The 15,653-nt window shown below is 33.1% G+C and overlaps 2 protein-coding genes and 1 non-coding gene across 4 annotated transcripts; all 3 read right to left on the reverse strand.

Annotated features, from left to right (window-relative positions):
• Window positions 1-230: 230 nt before the first annotated feature.
• Window positions 231-5,927, reverse strand: LOC141830884 (SWR1 complex subunit 2). 2 transcript variants are annotated; one of them, XM_074718333.1, is made up of 12 exons: window positions 5,794-5,927; window positions 4,476-4,545; window positions 4,085-4,156; window positions 3,900-3,943; window positions 3,745-3,811; window positions 3,562-3,675; window positions 2,744-2,819; window positions 2,534-2,653; window positions 2,322-2,390; window positions 2,077-2,119; window positions 1,400-1,465; window positions 231-560 (listed from the first exon to the last, which is right to left on the reverse strand). In XM_074718333.1, the coding sequence occupies exons 1-12, from the start codon at window positions 5,856-5,858 to the stop codon at window positions 365-367; spliced, it is 1,002 nt and encodes a 333-aa protein (XP_074574434.1). In that variant the 5' UTR covers window positions 5,859-5,927; the 3' UTR covers window positions 231-364. The 2 variants fall into 2 exon arrangements, with proteins under 2 accessions (XP_074574434.1, XP_074574433.1); XM_074718332.1 differs by having other exon boundaries at window positions 3,562-3,811.
• A 4,337-nt stretch (window positions 5,928-10,264) lies between these two features.
• LOC141831178 (ribonuclease H2 subunit A) lies at window positions 10,265-12,958 on the reverse strand. The gene is made up of 8 exons (XM_074718596.1): window positions 12,777-12,958; window positions 12,593-12,664; window positions 11,672-11,795; window positions 11,520-11,607; window positions 11,267-11,404; window positions 11,044-11,131; window positions 10,675-10,795; window positions 10,265-10,570 (listed from the first exon to the last, which is right to left on the reverse strand). Exons 1-8 carry the CDS (start codon window positions 12,862-12,864, stop codon window positions 10,390-10,392), a joined length of 900 nt encoding a protein of 299 aa, XP_074574697.1. The 5' UTR covers window positions 12,865-12,958; the 3' UTR covers window positions 10,265-10,389.
• A 2,303-nt stretch (window positions 12,959-15,261) lies between these two features.
• On the reverse strand, window positions 15,262-15,344 carry TRNAL-UAA (transfer RNA leucine (anticodon UAA)). The gene has a single exon. It is a non-coding gene; the product is annotated as a tRNA-Leu (tRNA).
• Between the last annotated feature and the right edge of the window lie 309 nt (window positions 15,345-15,653).

Consider the following 15,653-nt stretch of genomic DNA (forward strand, 5'->3'; position numbering starts at 1 on the left):
CATTGACAGATATTTTACTTAATTATTTATTCTAGAATATGTGCATTTAATATTTATATCAACCATCATAAATTATTTTACATTTTTAGTAATACTTCACCTTGAATAACCATCAAAGTATAATTACATTTTATTTAAAATATAATTTTAAAATAGACATTAGATAAAGATGCATCAATTTTTCCCAAAAAAAACAATTATTCCTCATCTGATTTGATTAAAAACAGATGAATTTAAAACTAATTTTATTGCTTGTCCGAGTCAATTAACCAACCGGACCGGACCCGACCGGTATGTTTTTTCAGTCGGACCGTCCCATAGTTGAAACTAACGGTAGGACATGCATACAACACAACCTAAGCTTTCAATCTTGATCAAACATATCGAGAGCTGGTATTTTTCGAAATCGAGCTCCTAAGCGCAGATCGGATCGCCCTTTGGTCATGCCAGCTTCGGTTCTTTTCCGCTTTGATAGGAATCCTTCGCGGTGTATCGTATCGAACAGGTCTCCCATGTCCATACATTGCTGCTGCTTCCTGGAGGCTTCCTGTTTCAAGAATCTGGGAGAAAAGATTCCAATGAGAACATTATTGTTGTCAACTGTAACAAATATGTTTGCATCGGAAATGTTTGTGACATTATTACAAAAACATTTCTCATGGAGTGATAGAAGTTGGTTGCTAAGCCAGGAAAGAAAAAGTTATCAATCTAAAAATACGAAATAGTTAAGAGATGAAGAAAAAGATTGAAACCAAACAACCTCTACAAAGCAGGCGTCTTTACGTTATAAACCGAAATTGTTGATTCAAGTTTGGAGAAGGCAACTATCTATGACTACACAATTCCATCCTATGCTCTTTCCTGAATGTGACCACTCAGGAAAGGAGGAAAGTTGCTAAGATTGAGTGATCCATCAAGAGTTGTTCAGGGAAATCAGAATATAGTAGGTAACCATTATATTCTACTGATTCAGGCTACATTACTGCAACTAAGAGTGAAGAGCCCTCTAAGTATTATATAGACAGTAGATTGCAATGTCTTTCGAGCGGGCAGATCGATACAACCACAATAGACAGTGAATCGCCACATAAACACAACGGCAAAAGGGCAATCAAATTGTTTGAAAAGAGAATAGTAGATCAAGCACATTAACTGCATGGAAACCTCACAGATATCTAGGAAGTGGAGAGCAGAAAAGGAAAATGCCACACATTTGACTATTATACATTAAAGCATTACATGGAAGTCTTAGACAAAAGTTCAAGCTCAAAAGTTGCAACAAAATATACACAAGATGAAACTTAAATTCATGAGAAAACTCTTAGTTTTACACCCATATTCGCAAACTGCATGCTGTCAATAGTTGCTAGTAAGTGTATGATATGAAAAAAAAAAATACCTCTCACGAATCAATTTGAAGGCCTCTAATGTTGCATATGGTAATCCTGTCTTTGGGTCACGATATCTGCATTTCCAACAAAAAATTTCAAGAATGTAAAATCAACAAAGAAAACAGATAAGATGCAGTGACAAATAGTTTGTTCTCACATGCCATGATTATAAGGGCAAAAGACAAATTATCCATTTGAGACATAAAGCAAATTTTCCCTATCTGAGCAGCTTTTCATATTCCACTCTATTAACTCCACTTCTTCATCTTTCTTCTCCTCTTCCTCCTCTCTTATATCATTCCTTTTTTACCTGTTTCCACACCAAATTCCACCACCAATGGACTACGCTATCATATTCTTCCACTTCTCTTGCCTTTTTTCCTCATCTTCCTTCTCCTTTGCTCCTTCTGTGTCCCCTACGTCATCTCCATGAACTCTTCCTTATTCATATTCCTCTTCTCCTACACCATCTCACCTACATTTTCTTCAACGCCAAAATCCATCACCACATGTTCCATCAATGTGGACTGTGGCATAGGTACAGTGAAACAACTATTTTGTGCCTTTTCCATAATAAAATCAGTTTGGAGTATTAGATCCTTTCCAAGAGAGAATGAAAAACAAAATGACAAAATGATTTATATTTTTCCTTAAAAAGAATGGTCCTAAGAGTTGGAAGTCATACTTAGCAGGCAATCCAGTTATCACACAAACGGTCTTCTCTGGATCTGCAATGAAAGGCAACATCGTAAACAAAATTAATCATTCGTATCACACAAAATGAGTTGTTAATTAAGACACCTAAATGTGCCATTTGGAACAAGTGCTGACTATAATATGCTGAGAACAAACAAAAATGTATATATAAGAAAGATGCAGATTACAAAGAGTAGACATTTTCTTACAGTGGAAAATTTCCTGTGGACTTACATGAAACCGGTGTTGTAGTAATTTCATTCTGGAAAGAAGCACCTTTGATGAATTCTAGATGTGATTCACCTAACATACCAAATGTAAGCAATCAGAATCAGGTAAAAAATGTCAAATTTGTTGATAACAGTATTTCCCAATAATGCATACATCCACACACACACCAACATGATGTACTAGATGAGGGGCACATGTTTCGGAAAAAGATATACCATCTCTTGATATAAATCTAATTTGAGGACCATCATAGACTGCTTTATGTACAACAGCCTTCTTCTTGACCTCTTCTTCCCTCGCTAGGACACGTTCCAAATTTCTGAGGTTCATAATTTCTGGATTAACATTAAACATCACTTGTCAGGAGGCTTCTCTGCAGACAAAGTTCAAAAATTTTGGATTGCACTTAACAGCAAATTTCTAACCTGTTTGAGCAGCTTCTAGAAGCATCTCCTCTTGTGTCATCCGTTTCTCCTCACCTTCCTTTTTCCTTTTAATAGGCTGCACAAGTGTTTGAATTCAAATAACTGTAAAAGCACCACTAATACACAAGATAAACTTTTAGCTGGAACTTGTGGAAATAAATAATGTGGTCCACAATTGTGTAAACTTCTACAGCAAAAAAATACTGTTTAAAATGCTCCATGATTGTTGTAAAATAAAGTTATAAAAGGTACTCAACTAGAAAAATATTAATTGCACTTCTAGAATTACTCCTATTGATTGCTTGGTTGGGATCTCACAAGAGACTGAATTCTTAAGTCCAAATTTCATTAAGTTCCCTCAACTTCCATGGTCTATCTGGCAGCAGGATATGGTAACTCAAGAAACGAGAGATATTTGAAGTGATAACCGAGTAGCGTGCATGATTAAAGACAAATATGAATACCACAAGCAGGATCAATTAACCATAGATGATGCTCAGTTGAGGGAAAAAAACATTACCAACCAAGAATTTAGTAAGACCAAAAGAAATGAGAATCCTTAGAGGGAGTTAAAAACATTCTTCATTCAAGTATATAAATAGTGATTTGCATGTTAAGTTGCTATCTATAAAACTTGTTAATCACTCATTTCTTCAAGAATAATACTTTTAACCACAAATTAGAACCAACCAAAAGGACACATAATGCAAAACCAAAAAACCAAAACAAAAGAATTCTATGCAACTGTTCATTCTTCACAATTACCTCAAAGGTGATGAAGCTTATCTAACAGATGCCAACAGGCAAACAAAATCTACCTTCATAGACGCCTGCAAGGCTGCACGTATTTCTCTTTCTGCTTGCCTAACAATAACTGCTGTTCTAGTTGACTTTCGCACTGTTCTTTCGCCTTCTGCATCATCAGGTAAATCCTGATTTTCAGAAGGGGGAGATTTGTCAGATAATTCATCTTTTAGAGTCGTTTCGAGATTTGCAAGAACCTTCTTTTTGCTTTTCTTTTTTGGTATAGTCTTCCCAGGGAATATTAGTCGTTTTTTGACAGGTAATCTTTCAAAAAACATAGAAAAGGTATCAGCAAGAGTAGATAAGGCTAAGTCCTTTAAAATGACTTTTATATATGAGCTGAAGGCATTACTTGTCTTCTGCAACTACTTCAGTTTCATCATCAGGTTCAGATTCCTGGTGATAGAAGCAAATAAGTCAAAGCTTAAAAATATAGAATGAGAAGATTTTTGTAAAGTACAATTAACTATTAACAAATCCAAGCTATTACATAAGTAAACTAAAGCACGGACAGAAGAAAATTTGTAGAATTCTCACATCCTCAGCAAAGTCACTATCAAACTCATCAGCAACTTCAGGCTCTTCTTCATAATTTTCGTCATTCTCTTCCTGCAGAGAAGATCACAGATCCTTTAACATCAGTACTATAAAGCATAATGAGATCGATGAAACAGTCAAGCAAAGAGAACCCACATCCAGTTTATCATTAAGACAACAACCAATACATCATGAAGTCTGAAATTAGAAGGCACCTTCGCATGAGAATATTTATTAAAATACATATTTTATAGACAATCCAAACTTGGTCAAATGGTAATAAATTTTTGAGATAACATCCAGAAAAATCTAATACATCATTTACAAAGAAAATATGGACTTGGAGCCAGTTCTGCAGATTTCCAAGGAATATAAAAATAACATGTATTACCTCCATAAGAGCATCTTGATTCCAAAATACTTCATCCTGTTCAATCTCTCCATCCAACAATTTAGTCATTCTATAAAACAAAAAAGTTAATGTCAAAAATAAAACTCTGGAGTCTGTCTGAGAGTTAATTAACTAGGGCATACATGACTGTTATAAACAAAAATGAGAAGCAAAAGATTAGATTTGAGACGAAAATAAATTAGGAAGTTGCATTTCACAAAGTCTCAATTCAACATTACAGCATAAGAAAAGGACGTCCATTCTGAAAACCAAAAATTGCAATTAAAGGGAAATTAAATAGCATGTATGGGAAAGAAAATATGCTACTTCATATATGCTTAAAATAGTTAATATAAAAGGTAACTCTGTTTTCTAGCATAGGAAACAATATAGAGGAGTATGGAATGGCACAATGTGTAACATGGCATTTAAAAATATGGTGGTGGCAGATATTGATTATCAGGGTTGGAGAAATTCATAATGCAACTTTTTTTTTCTACACTTTCTTTCACTTGAAACTGCTTTTTCAGTGGCATAGTAGAACATGCAGTAAACTCTTGTCTCATTCACTCTTGTGACAGTTGAACGGTATTCTAATACAAACACAATGAATACCTACTTGTGGATTATATACATATACCTAAGTCTCTCTGCAATTATTTTCATACAACTAGAGGCACACAGGTAAAGTTTCTTTGTGGTCACACTATAGATCAACCAGCAACTCTAAACATTTTTTTTCTATCAGAAAAAAGTATTTACACTATATTGATCATTCTGGATAACATAACGAAAATGAAATCCAATATACTTGCACACAAAAGCATGCTCAGACATTCAAAGTGTTGAGGATGCTAATCTGCACAGTTTTAAAGATCGGTAATCATGTTCAAAACATAGTTCCCTTCATATCGCGCTTCACATCTAATAGCAACACAGAGAGGAACTGTGTTTCTTAGGGCTAGTACAAAGGTCAACACACATCTCTAAACTTTTATTTTAAAAAAAAAGTGTTTACACAATCTTGATCACAATGAACTCCAACATGTTTCCACACAAGATCAAGCTCGAGCATTCAAAATCTACAAGATGCAAAATGATCGGTAATTATTTTTAAAAAATAGTTCCGGCACTGAAACCCTTCATTTGGGGTTTCCCCTCCAATGGGAGTACAGAAAGGAATCTCTTCTATAGCCCGGAGTAATCATCTGGAACTTGGGCTATAGCAACTAGGGCAAAGAGCATCAAATCATTGAGGTCAAAACAAAAGAACTGCGGGATCTACTGAGTGATACAGCTAATGAGAGAAGAAGACTACCTTTTTCCTCTGGTTGCTCGAGAGGAACGATCAAGGAGGACTGGCTCCTCTTCGGAGTCCGCCATGGCTACCTCTCTCTCTGTCGCTCGCTCTCGCGCTCGCTGGGAGGAAGAATGAACGAGAGCGAGAAATTGGACCGGGACGCCTCGGACTGAAAAGATGGTGGCTCATTCGTAATTTAAAATAATAAAATAAAAATTAATATTATTCTTTAAACTATTAAAGAATGTTTTTTTTCCAAAAATCATTAAAAGCAGTCCCATTTTGATTTTTTAAATGGCACAAATACCCTTTGATATCACATGTATTAAATCGGAGTACATTATAACAGTTACAATTTAGTAGTTACTATATAGTTATAACTGTTATGATTTTTATTAATTGTAATAACTATGATTTCATAGTTATCATAACGGAAATATTAAGTAAGCATGTTGAATTAGCATTGTAACAATTACAAAATCATAACTACTATAACATATATAGAGTTTAGAGAGTGAGTAGAAATCATCGTATACGAATAAGCTTGGAAAAGTCATAACTTTTAATTTGCATTGAACCACGAGATATATAATATATCAAATCAAAATTTATTCAGATATTTACAAACAATTAATTATGGGATGGAACCCATAACAACTCGATTTCAAGTTTAAAAATATCGTTTAAAATTTTTTCTGAAGGCTCCAAACCATTTTAATCTTTTTTTTTAAGATTTATTTTCATATTATAGCAATTACGAAAACATAACTACTATAACTATGTAGCAGCTACAAAAACGCTAGTAGATGCTAATTGTGTATCAGATACAAAAGATTCCAAATCCACTAGTAGATGTGTATTCACGATCGGTGGGGGAGCGGTATCTTAGAAATCCATTAAGCAAACGTGCATTGCTTGATCAACTATGGAATCCGAGTTTATAGCACTAGACAAAGTAGCTGAAGAAGTTGAATGATTGCATAATTTCTTAGAAGATATTTTGAGCTGGACGAAACTTGTACCCGTCGTACTTATACACTGTGTTAGTCAATCGGTGATTGGAAAGACACAAAGTACTATATATAATGGTAAGTCACAACATCGTAGACACAATACCATTAGGCAGTTGATCTTGAATGGAGTGATTGCAATCGACTACATCAAGTCCAAAGATAATTTGACAGATCCTCTTACGAAGGGGCTAAGTCGAGATCAAGTATACTGCTTATCGAGAAAAATGAGATAAAAATCTACAACTAAAAATAACTATAACGGTAATCCAACCTTGTTGATTGGAGATCCCAAGATCTTGGTTCAATGGGACAACGAAGTTATAGAAGTTGTGTTATAGCACACGAGATATTTTATCTCTATCACAATCCTAGGATGAATTTGTACTATCCTACCACATGTAGTGAGGTTAAGCTTATACTTTTAATGACTTCTATACCTTTATGAGGTGGAGTATGGTAAGATACTATTAATAGAAGTATCACCTATGTGAATGTGAAGACAGGCTGTTTCAATGAAATACTCATGAATCCAAGATGATGTCCATGGCTGAAACGGAACCAACCATGAGAACCAAAAGTAGGTGGGATAAGTCTCTGTGTGGGTGTTATTGCCTTAGTATACACAAACAGCTAAGCAGTTCAAGACATCACGTTCACTGCGCAGCCTAGTATACTCGATAACATTCCACTATGAAAGGTTCAAAGTCATAAGCTACCTCTCCCGTTGCATTGACTTATCGATTGGACTCTTGTAAAGTGTCAGCATGCATACATGTATTAATTTTCATTCATGTGGGGGATTGTTAGATATTGGGTCTTAAAAGGACCAATACGGATTTATGAAAAATTGAGGTGCCATCAATCGATGAAAGTCGAAATTGACTTCAAATTTGAAATCTACGTTTCGCGTAAATATATCTAGATTATTAATTTACTCAAAATCGATTAAAAATAAATAAGAAATTAATTGTTAAAAGTAAGCCCAGAATAGTATTAATTGTTAATTAATGCTATAAAAGGAAGTGCATGGGGAATAGTCCCACATTGGTAAAATTCAATAAGCATCCCTTCCTTATTAATATTGCTGTGTTAATAGAGTTAACACAAAAAGCTCATGTGCTCTCTTTCGTGGGCAAGTAGATGCTTGCATTTGCGAGCTCGCGGCCCACTACGTGTGCACACGCATGGGCACTTTGTTGGCGCATTTTGCACTTTGTACGCATTATCGTGAGGAGCTTAAATTTATGCTCCAGATGACATAACAGTGTCTACGTGGCACTAAGGGTGACGTGTCAAGTTCACATGTGACGTGGCAATGCTTATGTAACATCCACGTGGGTAGGGAAAGATGACTGGACTGCTGACTGGGTGAACGGATGACAACCGTTGATCAAAGAGGTGTGTTAGATCACAAAAAGTCATAATCTAATTGTTGGTGATGAGACTTGATTTAAAGCGTCAGATCGAATGAATTATTGGATTCAGATCTGACGGCTGATGACAAAAGGGATCTAAAGGGTTACAACCCTTCAAATCTGACGGATGCGATTAAAGAGCGATCTGAAGGGTTACAACCCTCCAGATCGAACGATCCAGATCAATCCTGCCCAAGAGTCACAGCGACTCACCAAAGGGTATTCTATCTCTTCACTTTGTATAAATTGATTCATCCAGATGCTAGAAAAATCATCGAATCATCGATTCTACTCATCCATTGAAGCATACATCTTATCTTGTGCATTCGGAGTCTAAAAAACCTATAAAATTCGTTGGTCTCGAAATTTGAACATAAATAAAAAGGTACGACGTGCTCCCCCCACAGCTGAGTTAACTATAGCTTTTCATACTTAAACAAGATCTATCTTTCAATAGGTTATGAGCGGAAATTAATAAGCTCGCACCATTGATCCCCTCCTTTATATTATATAAGATGTAAGCATCCCGTTTGCTTCCAAGATGTGGAATCTGTCTTCAATCAAGTCTTAGGACTTTTGGATAGCCTTCTGAGGCTGAACTTCATTTACTGATAATTTAAAGACACATCCATGAAATTTATCTTAAATAGGAACGTGAAACTTGATCCTAGAGGGAAAGTAAGGATAAGATATTATTATACTCTGATGATATTAGTTCTGGTAATTTATTTTTTAGTTGATTTATCATATCTATATCATTAATATAAATATATATATTGATACTTACATGATTATCACATGATTATGATATTTATTCATGTTGAGATTATATTATTGATAATTTATATATATTAATTAAATAAAAATTAAAAAGTTATTGATGATAATAAATAATGATAAAATTAAAATTTTAAATTTTAATATCAAATATTACATGATTTTAAATGATGATAACTAAAGATGATATATATACATATAATATATGTATTTGTATATTTAAGAATATATATATATATAAATGGAGAATTTTAAAAATAATTTAAAATTATAATAAAAAATTATAATTACTCTTTTTACTTAATTTTTAAAATAAAATAAAATTCATACATATTATTTTATTATTCACTTAATTATTTGTTAATTGTCTGTACTTTATTCACTTAATTATTTGTTAATTGACTCTTTGATCTCTAATTTTACTGACACATATATAATTTTGATGTTATATTTAATTTTGATTTTATATAAAATTGTTGAGGTATCTCAATGTGTTAATTTCCAATTTATTTTATTTTTATTTTATTGTATTTATGTTTTGTTATTATGTTATTTTATATGTATCGTTTTCTTGTCTATATATGAATTTTTTGATTATTTTATTTAGATATTTTTTATATTATATTATGGTCGACCGGATACTTTTCGATGTGTGAGAAAGACATTTGATACTAATTTTTTATCAAGGTTTATTGTCTTAAATCAGATGAAATGTTCTTATGAGAAAAAGCATTTAGAGGGCTGCCATATAAGAATAGTATGTAGGCTTACCTATACAGTTATTGAATTATATATAAGGAGGCTATATCAGCACTAATAATTTTGGTTATTTAACCATTTTCCAATTGTCTTAACTAAAGTTTTGTTGTTCACTCTTTGCTCTTCACAAACCGGACAACAATTAATTCAATAGAACTACTTGATTATCTTCGAGGTGTCCATACTATCGTCATTGTTTTCTCTCATTTTGATTATTACTAGAGTGGGGAAAAAACCTTAAATAGAAGCTCAAAACTTTAGCAAACCAGAGTGGAAAAAAAGGAAATTCGTATATCAAACATGCAGTTCAATGGCAAAAGAAACATAGTACAATATAATCTAGAATAACACTGAGTGACCTTTAGAACATAGCTGAGTTAATTATGACGAAATAGATTTGTAAAAAAGGATAAGAGTTCGAATCTTGATGAAGTCGAACAATACCCTCTTTCATCGTGACCAACTGCAATTTCTCGATTTACCTCCTCACAGATGATTATGAGGCCGATCATGTAAGGCCGTTAAAGTAGCAGATTCCATCTTATTGCAGAATAGAATAACACTGAGTGTAGGATCTATGCTGACATCGAACCAGCTTAGCATGAACTAACTACCTTACTATTCAGCAAATGAGGCAGAGGCCGAAAACATCACTGGAATTCTGATACTAATTGAAGTTTCCGAGTCTGGAAGAACTTAGACCGTCCCTTACCGCTAGACTCGATATCTTCGCTTTTCCTCTTACATCCAGTGATGCCGAGATTTGTGAGTTTCATTTGGTGTTTCCCTCTCCCATTGCTGGAAGGATCTTCGTCCAGCTTGTCAGACTCCCTGAAGCAAAGTGAAGCACAAAATCTAGTTTGACAATGGCAAGTGACTAAAAGAACAAAAATTAGTAACAGAAGTTTGCCTCTGATTCCAAAAGGGAGATTTACCAAACTACTTCGACCATGTCCTTGAAGAAAGGCGTGCACGTTCCCCAACTGAAGCGCACAACTGTTGGAAAACCAAACACTATGTGCTTATGGTGATCCAGCCATGCTTTAGTTTCAGGGTCTGCTCAAGCCCAAGTCAATAGATACAGAGAGTTCAGAATCAAGACGTCAAACACGAGAGATCTAAGACATGAAATGGAATATACAACAACGATAATAAACCTTGAGTCCCAACATTTTGAGGTTAGCTACATGAATCTTAGTTGGCCAATGAATAAGTATTCTGAATCATCCCTAACTAGAATGGTCTAAATATCCAGATGATTAGAAGAGGGTACTGTTTTGATTCACAGAAAGAGTATAATTTACCTCCTGGATATCCAGATCCAAAGTTTCTATGCATATTCTCTGCAGTTTCATCAAGCGTCCATTCACGCAATGTTGTATCTCTAGTGACCTGCCATAACAATGGTCCAAACAGGTCCCCTTTAACTGGTGCAACCAAAATCATTATGCAGTATCTTAATAACTACTTCGACTATTTATCAAGTGGTTAACTGTTAAAGTAAAGCAGTATAGATTATTTGCTTACCTTAGCAACTATACTAGCACCACTAACAACAGGATAAAGGCTGTCAGCTTTCTTGGCCACGACAAATTTTATCCCAGGAAATCTTTCAGACAATTTGACTCTATATTTCTCAGCATCTCCAACAGTGTCCACATAGACCTTCACAATGAAGGAAATTTGTCGAGATAATTGGAAGCCAGTGTCGTTGAAACTTGCAAGGAATCAGAATTATCCTAACCAGTTACTTTGACTAATTAGATAGCACGTGCTTTACCTCGGTCAATAAAACCCCCATGTCAAGAACCCTTTTGACAAGGCCGATAGCTGAATTGTGAGAGATCTCATTCAAATTGATTTTCGTCCTGTTAATGGTTAATGGAGTGTTCAGTCGCATAATTCCATAAAGGCTAGGAATCATATACATACCTCTTTAACATCTTAGCTGATAGCTCCCTTGGATCTATAATATCAACTTCCCATCCGATAGATTCATCAAGTTTTAGATTCTGGAACAACTCTTCCCTCTTCTCCTCTTTAAGAGTCTTAGAATCTATGAAAAGTTAAAACAACAAGAGCCATCACATAAGCTGCCTTTGGCTCCATAATAACATGCAAATCAACTTGTAGCATGGTGCAGCATTGCATCAATGTTTATTTGAAATTTCACAAATAAAATGCTTTCTATCTTCGTTAATAGGAGAACTTTAAGATTAAAATAAATAGATGAATCCAGTAAAGATAAATTTCTCCCTCAACTCCACTGAACAAAAATTGTTTCCTGGTCAAGCAGTGCCATTGAAAATTTCATAACATTATGAGCATAATCTTCTCATTCCAAACACTCAGAAATCACAGTATTCAAAGTAGACATGAAAAAAAAAACTTGATAAGTACATTGCCAATGATTCTTAAAATATTACCAGGGAGGAGCAAATAAGGAAAACATTCTTACAGAGTGTTCTCTTGTTTTAGAAAACTAACTTAGTGAAATGCAAGGAACAAAATGTTAAGTAAACAATGAATTGTGAGATAAATTCTTTCCTGAGAACAACATTAACAACAACAACAACAGCAACAACAACAATAAACTATTTTAGAAGAAACACTAGCATAGATAGTTCTTCAGCTGCACCACATTGTTTGCAACACAAAATAATCAGATAAAGACAGTATCTGTGGAAGAAAAATTATGTTAATTTTCTATTCTGAACCTGATCACAGGATTAAATCAATGTGACCACATCTACACAGAAACTTCAACTGATCTAAGCTTTTGTAATTAGAAGCAAGACACATCATCAAAGGAAAAAAAATCAACAAACAGTAGAAGATTAGCACAATTTGAACCTGCGAAGTTCAAAGTGGCGAGGGTCTTCTGGTAGGACTTAGCGCAGTACAAGCAGCCATACACCATGGGACCTGAACCGATAGATGGTGATCGTTCTTTGTCAATGAAAGACGCAGCAGAATCGAGTGATTATAGTGGGAAAGAAGGGAGGAAATGGGGTAATGAAGAAGAAAACGAAGGTACCCAAAACGGGGCCTCTTCCGGCTTCATCGATGCCCATTATGCAGGGCTTCGAGATCCATCTCGGAAGGGGAGGAGCAGGATAAGACATCCTTCCTTCTGCTAAGTTGCTGCGATTCCAACACGAGTAACTGAGGAAGGAACTTGCGACGAGAAGCGAAGACGACCAAGAACCCTAACGCATTTCGTTGATCTGCTCTCCCGCCTTCTTCCCTTGTGCTCGCGGATTCAAGAAGGAATAGGCCCATATAAAGGCCCAATTGACGGCCTGATTGGGCCCATTCAACTCTTAAACTTCACTCCGAGCCATTTAAAATAGAGGATGCACCATGTCTCGATGAATCAAGAGCACTGAGAGTGATCCATGTGGCATAGCTGAGTTGGTTACGATAGAACAGAGTTACAGAAATGGATAAGGATTGGAATCTCGACGAAGTTGAGACAATGTCCTCCTCTGTCGTAGTCAACTGTAACTTCTCGATTTACCTCCTCATATATGATCGTAGATCCAACCGTGTGGAACCGTTAGAGATGACAGATTCCACCTTTTGCAAAAGACAAAAAGGACACTAAGAAAAAGTCAGTTCAAAATTGGATAGAACCGAACAAATTGAAATTGATTAAGTAGAACTTTTTTTTTTGAATAAACCAAACGATCGAATATTGTCATCAAAATGAACTAATATAAAATTGATTAATTCAACCCGTTATCAAATTAATCGATTGATATTAAGTAATCGAGTCAGTTTATTTTATGAATTGAGTTACGGAGTTATGTGATCTGATTTAAATATATTAGTCGATTGTTGTAAAATTGTATGGTCTGATTCAAATATATTAGTCGACTGTTAAGTACGGTTAAGTAGTTGACTAATGATGTTTTAATTTAATCAATTTAATTAATTAATGAAATTTAAAATTGAATTAAATCGAATTTGATCAGTTTAATTGATATTTAAAAAAAATAAAAATCTAAATTAACCGAATCGAATTTGTAAACGTCCAATACGTTAATTCAGCACTCCTAATCAAGGGAGTCAAGTCTATCGTTGTGCTAAATTCCCTCCTAATCAAGGGAGTAAGTCTATCGTTGTGCTAAATTCCCTCCTCGCGTAGAGTTCTTCTATACATAATAAAGTTTAGATATCATTCTATTATCATTTCTATTTTAGTTCCAATATTATTCCATTTCACTCATGTCTTTTCAGAATGCAATGTTACGATATTCGATAAGGCGATACTTTTAGGGCGCATTTGGCTTAGAATTATTGTTAATAACCTTGGTTAGTCATTCAAGTTTATTATCGATAATATTGTTTGGTTTATGTTATGATCGATTTTCAAATAATGTAACATCACCGTCACATCAATAAAATATCAATAAATTGATTATAAATAAGAAATGTGATTATTTTGGCAACTTAAGGCTTTCTGTGATTCTGAAGATTAACAAATTTTTTTTATAATTATCATCCGATTTTAAAACTGAGTTAATTAAAATATATCGTAAAACTTAATTGAAATCGAATTAATTAATTAAATAAATTTTAATTTAAATATTGGTAAATTTAAAAAAGATAATTTATTTTAAATTAAAAAAATAAAATTAACAAATTAAATTTATTATTTTAAGAAATTATTTTATTAAAATATGTATAAATTTATTTTAAATTTAAAAAAATAAAATTAACAAATTATATTTATTAATTTAATAAATTATTTATTTTAACAAATTATTTTATTAAAATATATATAAATTTATTTTAAATTTTAAAAAAATATAAATAAATTATATTTATTAATTTACTAATTTATTTTATTAAAATAATCATTTTAATGACTTATTTTATTAAAATATAAATAAAATTTATTTTTAAATTTCAAAAAAATTATAAATAAATTATATTTATTTTTTATATATTATCAATTTATTATCATCATTAATATTATTAATTTATTTTATTTTAAAAATATATTGAATCAAGTGCAATATAATAAATGTTAAATTGATTATATTTTATTCTTTTCAAATAAATAAATTGATCTAAATAATATTAAATTATAATTTGTGTCTTATAATACTTGTTAATCATATGATCAAAGTTATGCATGATAACTTAAATCATATGCACCAAATTTTATAGCCAATTTTATTATTTTTTAACACAACTACGTGGCTAAAAGTTTTGAAAGATAAATGTAATTTGCTAACCTTGAAGGGCAAAATGAAAAGACTAAGGTAAATTTGCTCAAATTGCCCTTGACATTATTTAAATGTCAAGCGATCTTCTCTTACTATTGCAACAACCTTATTGTTGAGTTTATAAACATTAAATTCATTATAGAAACTTTAGATTCACTATTTTACAAATTGATTATTGATAAATACTATGATTAATTTAAAAAAAGAATAGAAGGAATTGGTTCAGCGGAATATCAATATCATACAAAACGCTATAATTAAATTAAATAAAACTTTCGAAATTAATGCTAGCTATGGGGTTCGAACCCATGCGCACTTATGTGCAGAAGATCTTAAGTCTTCCCCCTTAACCACTCGGGCAAACTAGCAACTTATTATGAAATGAAAATTTTAATTTATTTAACAAATTAATTACAGCTATTTTGGTCACATATCCTCTTTTGTATTTACCATTAATCTAATATTGTTTTGTGGCTTTTAATGGACTTTTCTTATGTATGACGAGGGTCAACATTAAACCGGACTAATTTTATCTAAAACATGGGCCTAACTTTTGACGTATATTTTATACGTTTTAAGTAATAATTTATACATAATAATTATTTAAAATTATATTAAATACAAAAATAATAATAAATCTCAGTTAGCCTCATTGACTATCCCTGAGGGTGACCGGC

The sequence above is a fragment of the Curcuma longa genome, chromosome 6 (genome assembly GCF_044706935.1).
Source record: "Curcuma longa cultivar G26 ecotype Majalengka, Jawa Barat chromosome 6, ITB_CL_G26_1.1, whole genome shotgun sequence".
In the NCBI taxonomy this organism is placed as follows: Eukaryota; Viridiplantae; Streptophyta; class Magnoliopsida; order Zingiberales; family Zingiberaceae; genus Curcuma; species Curcuma longa.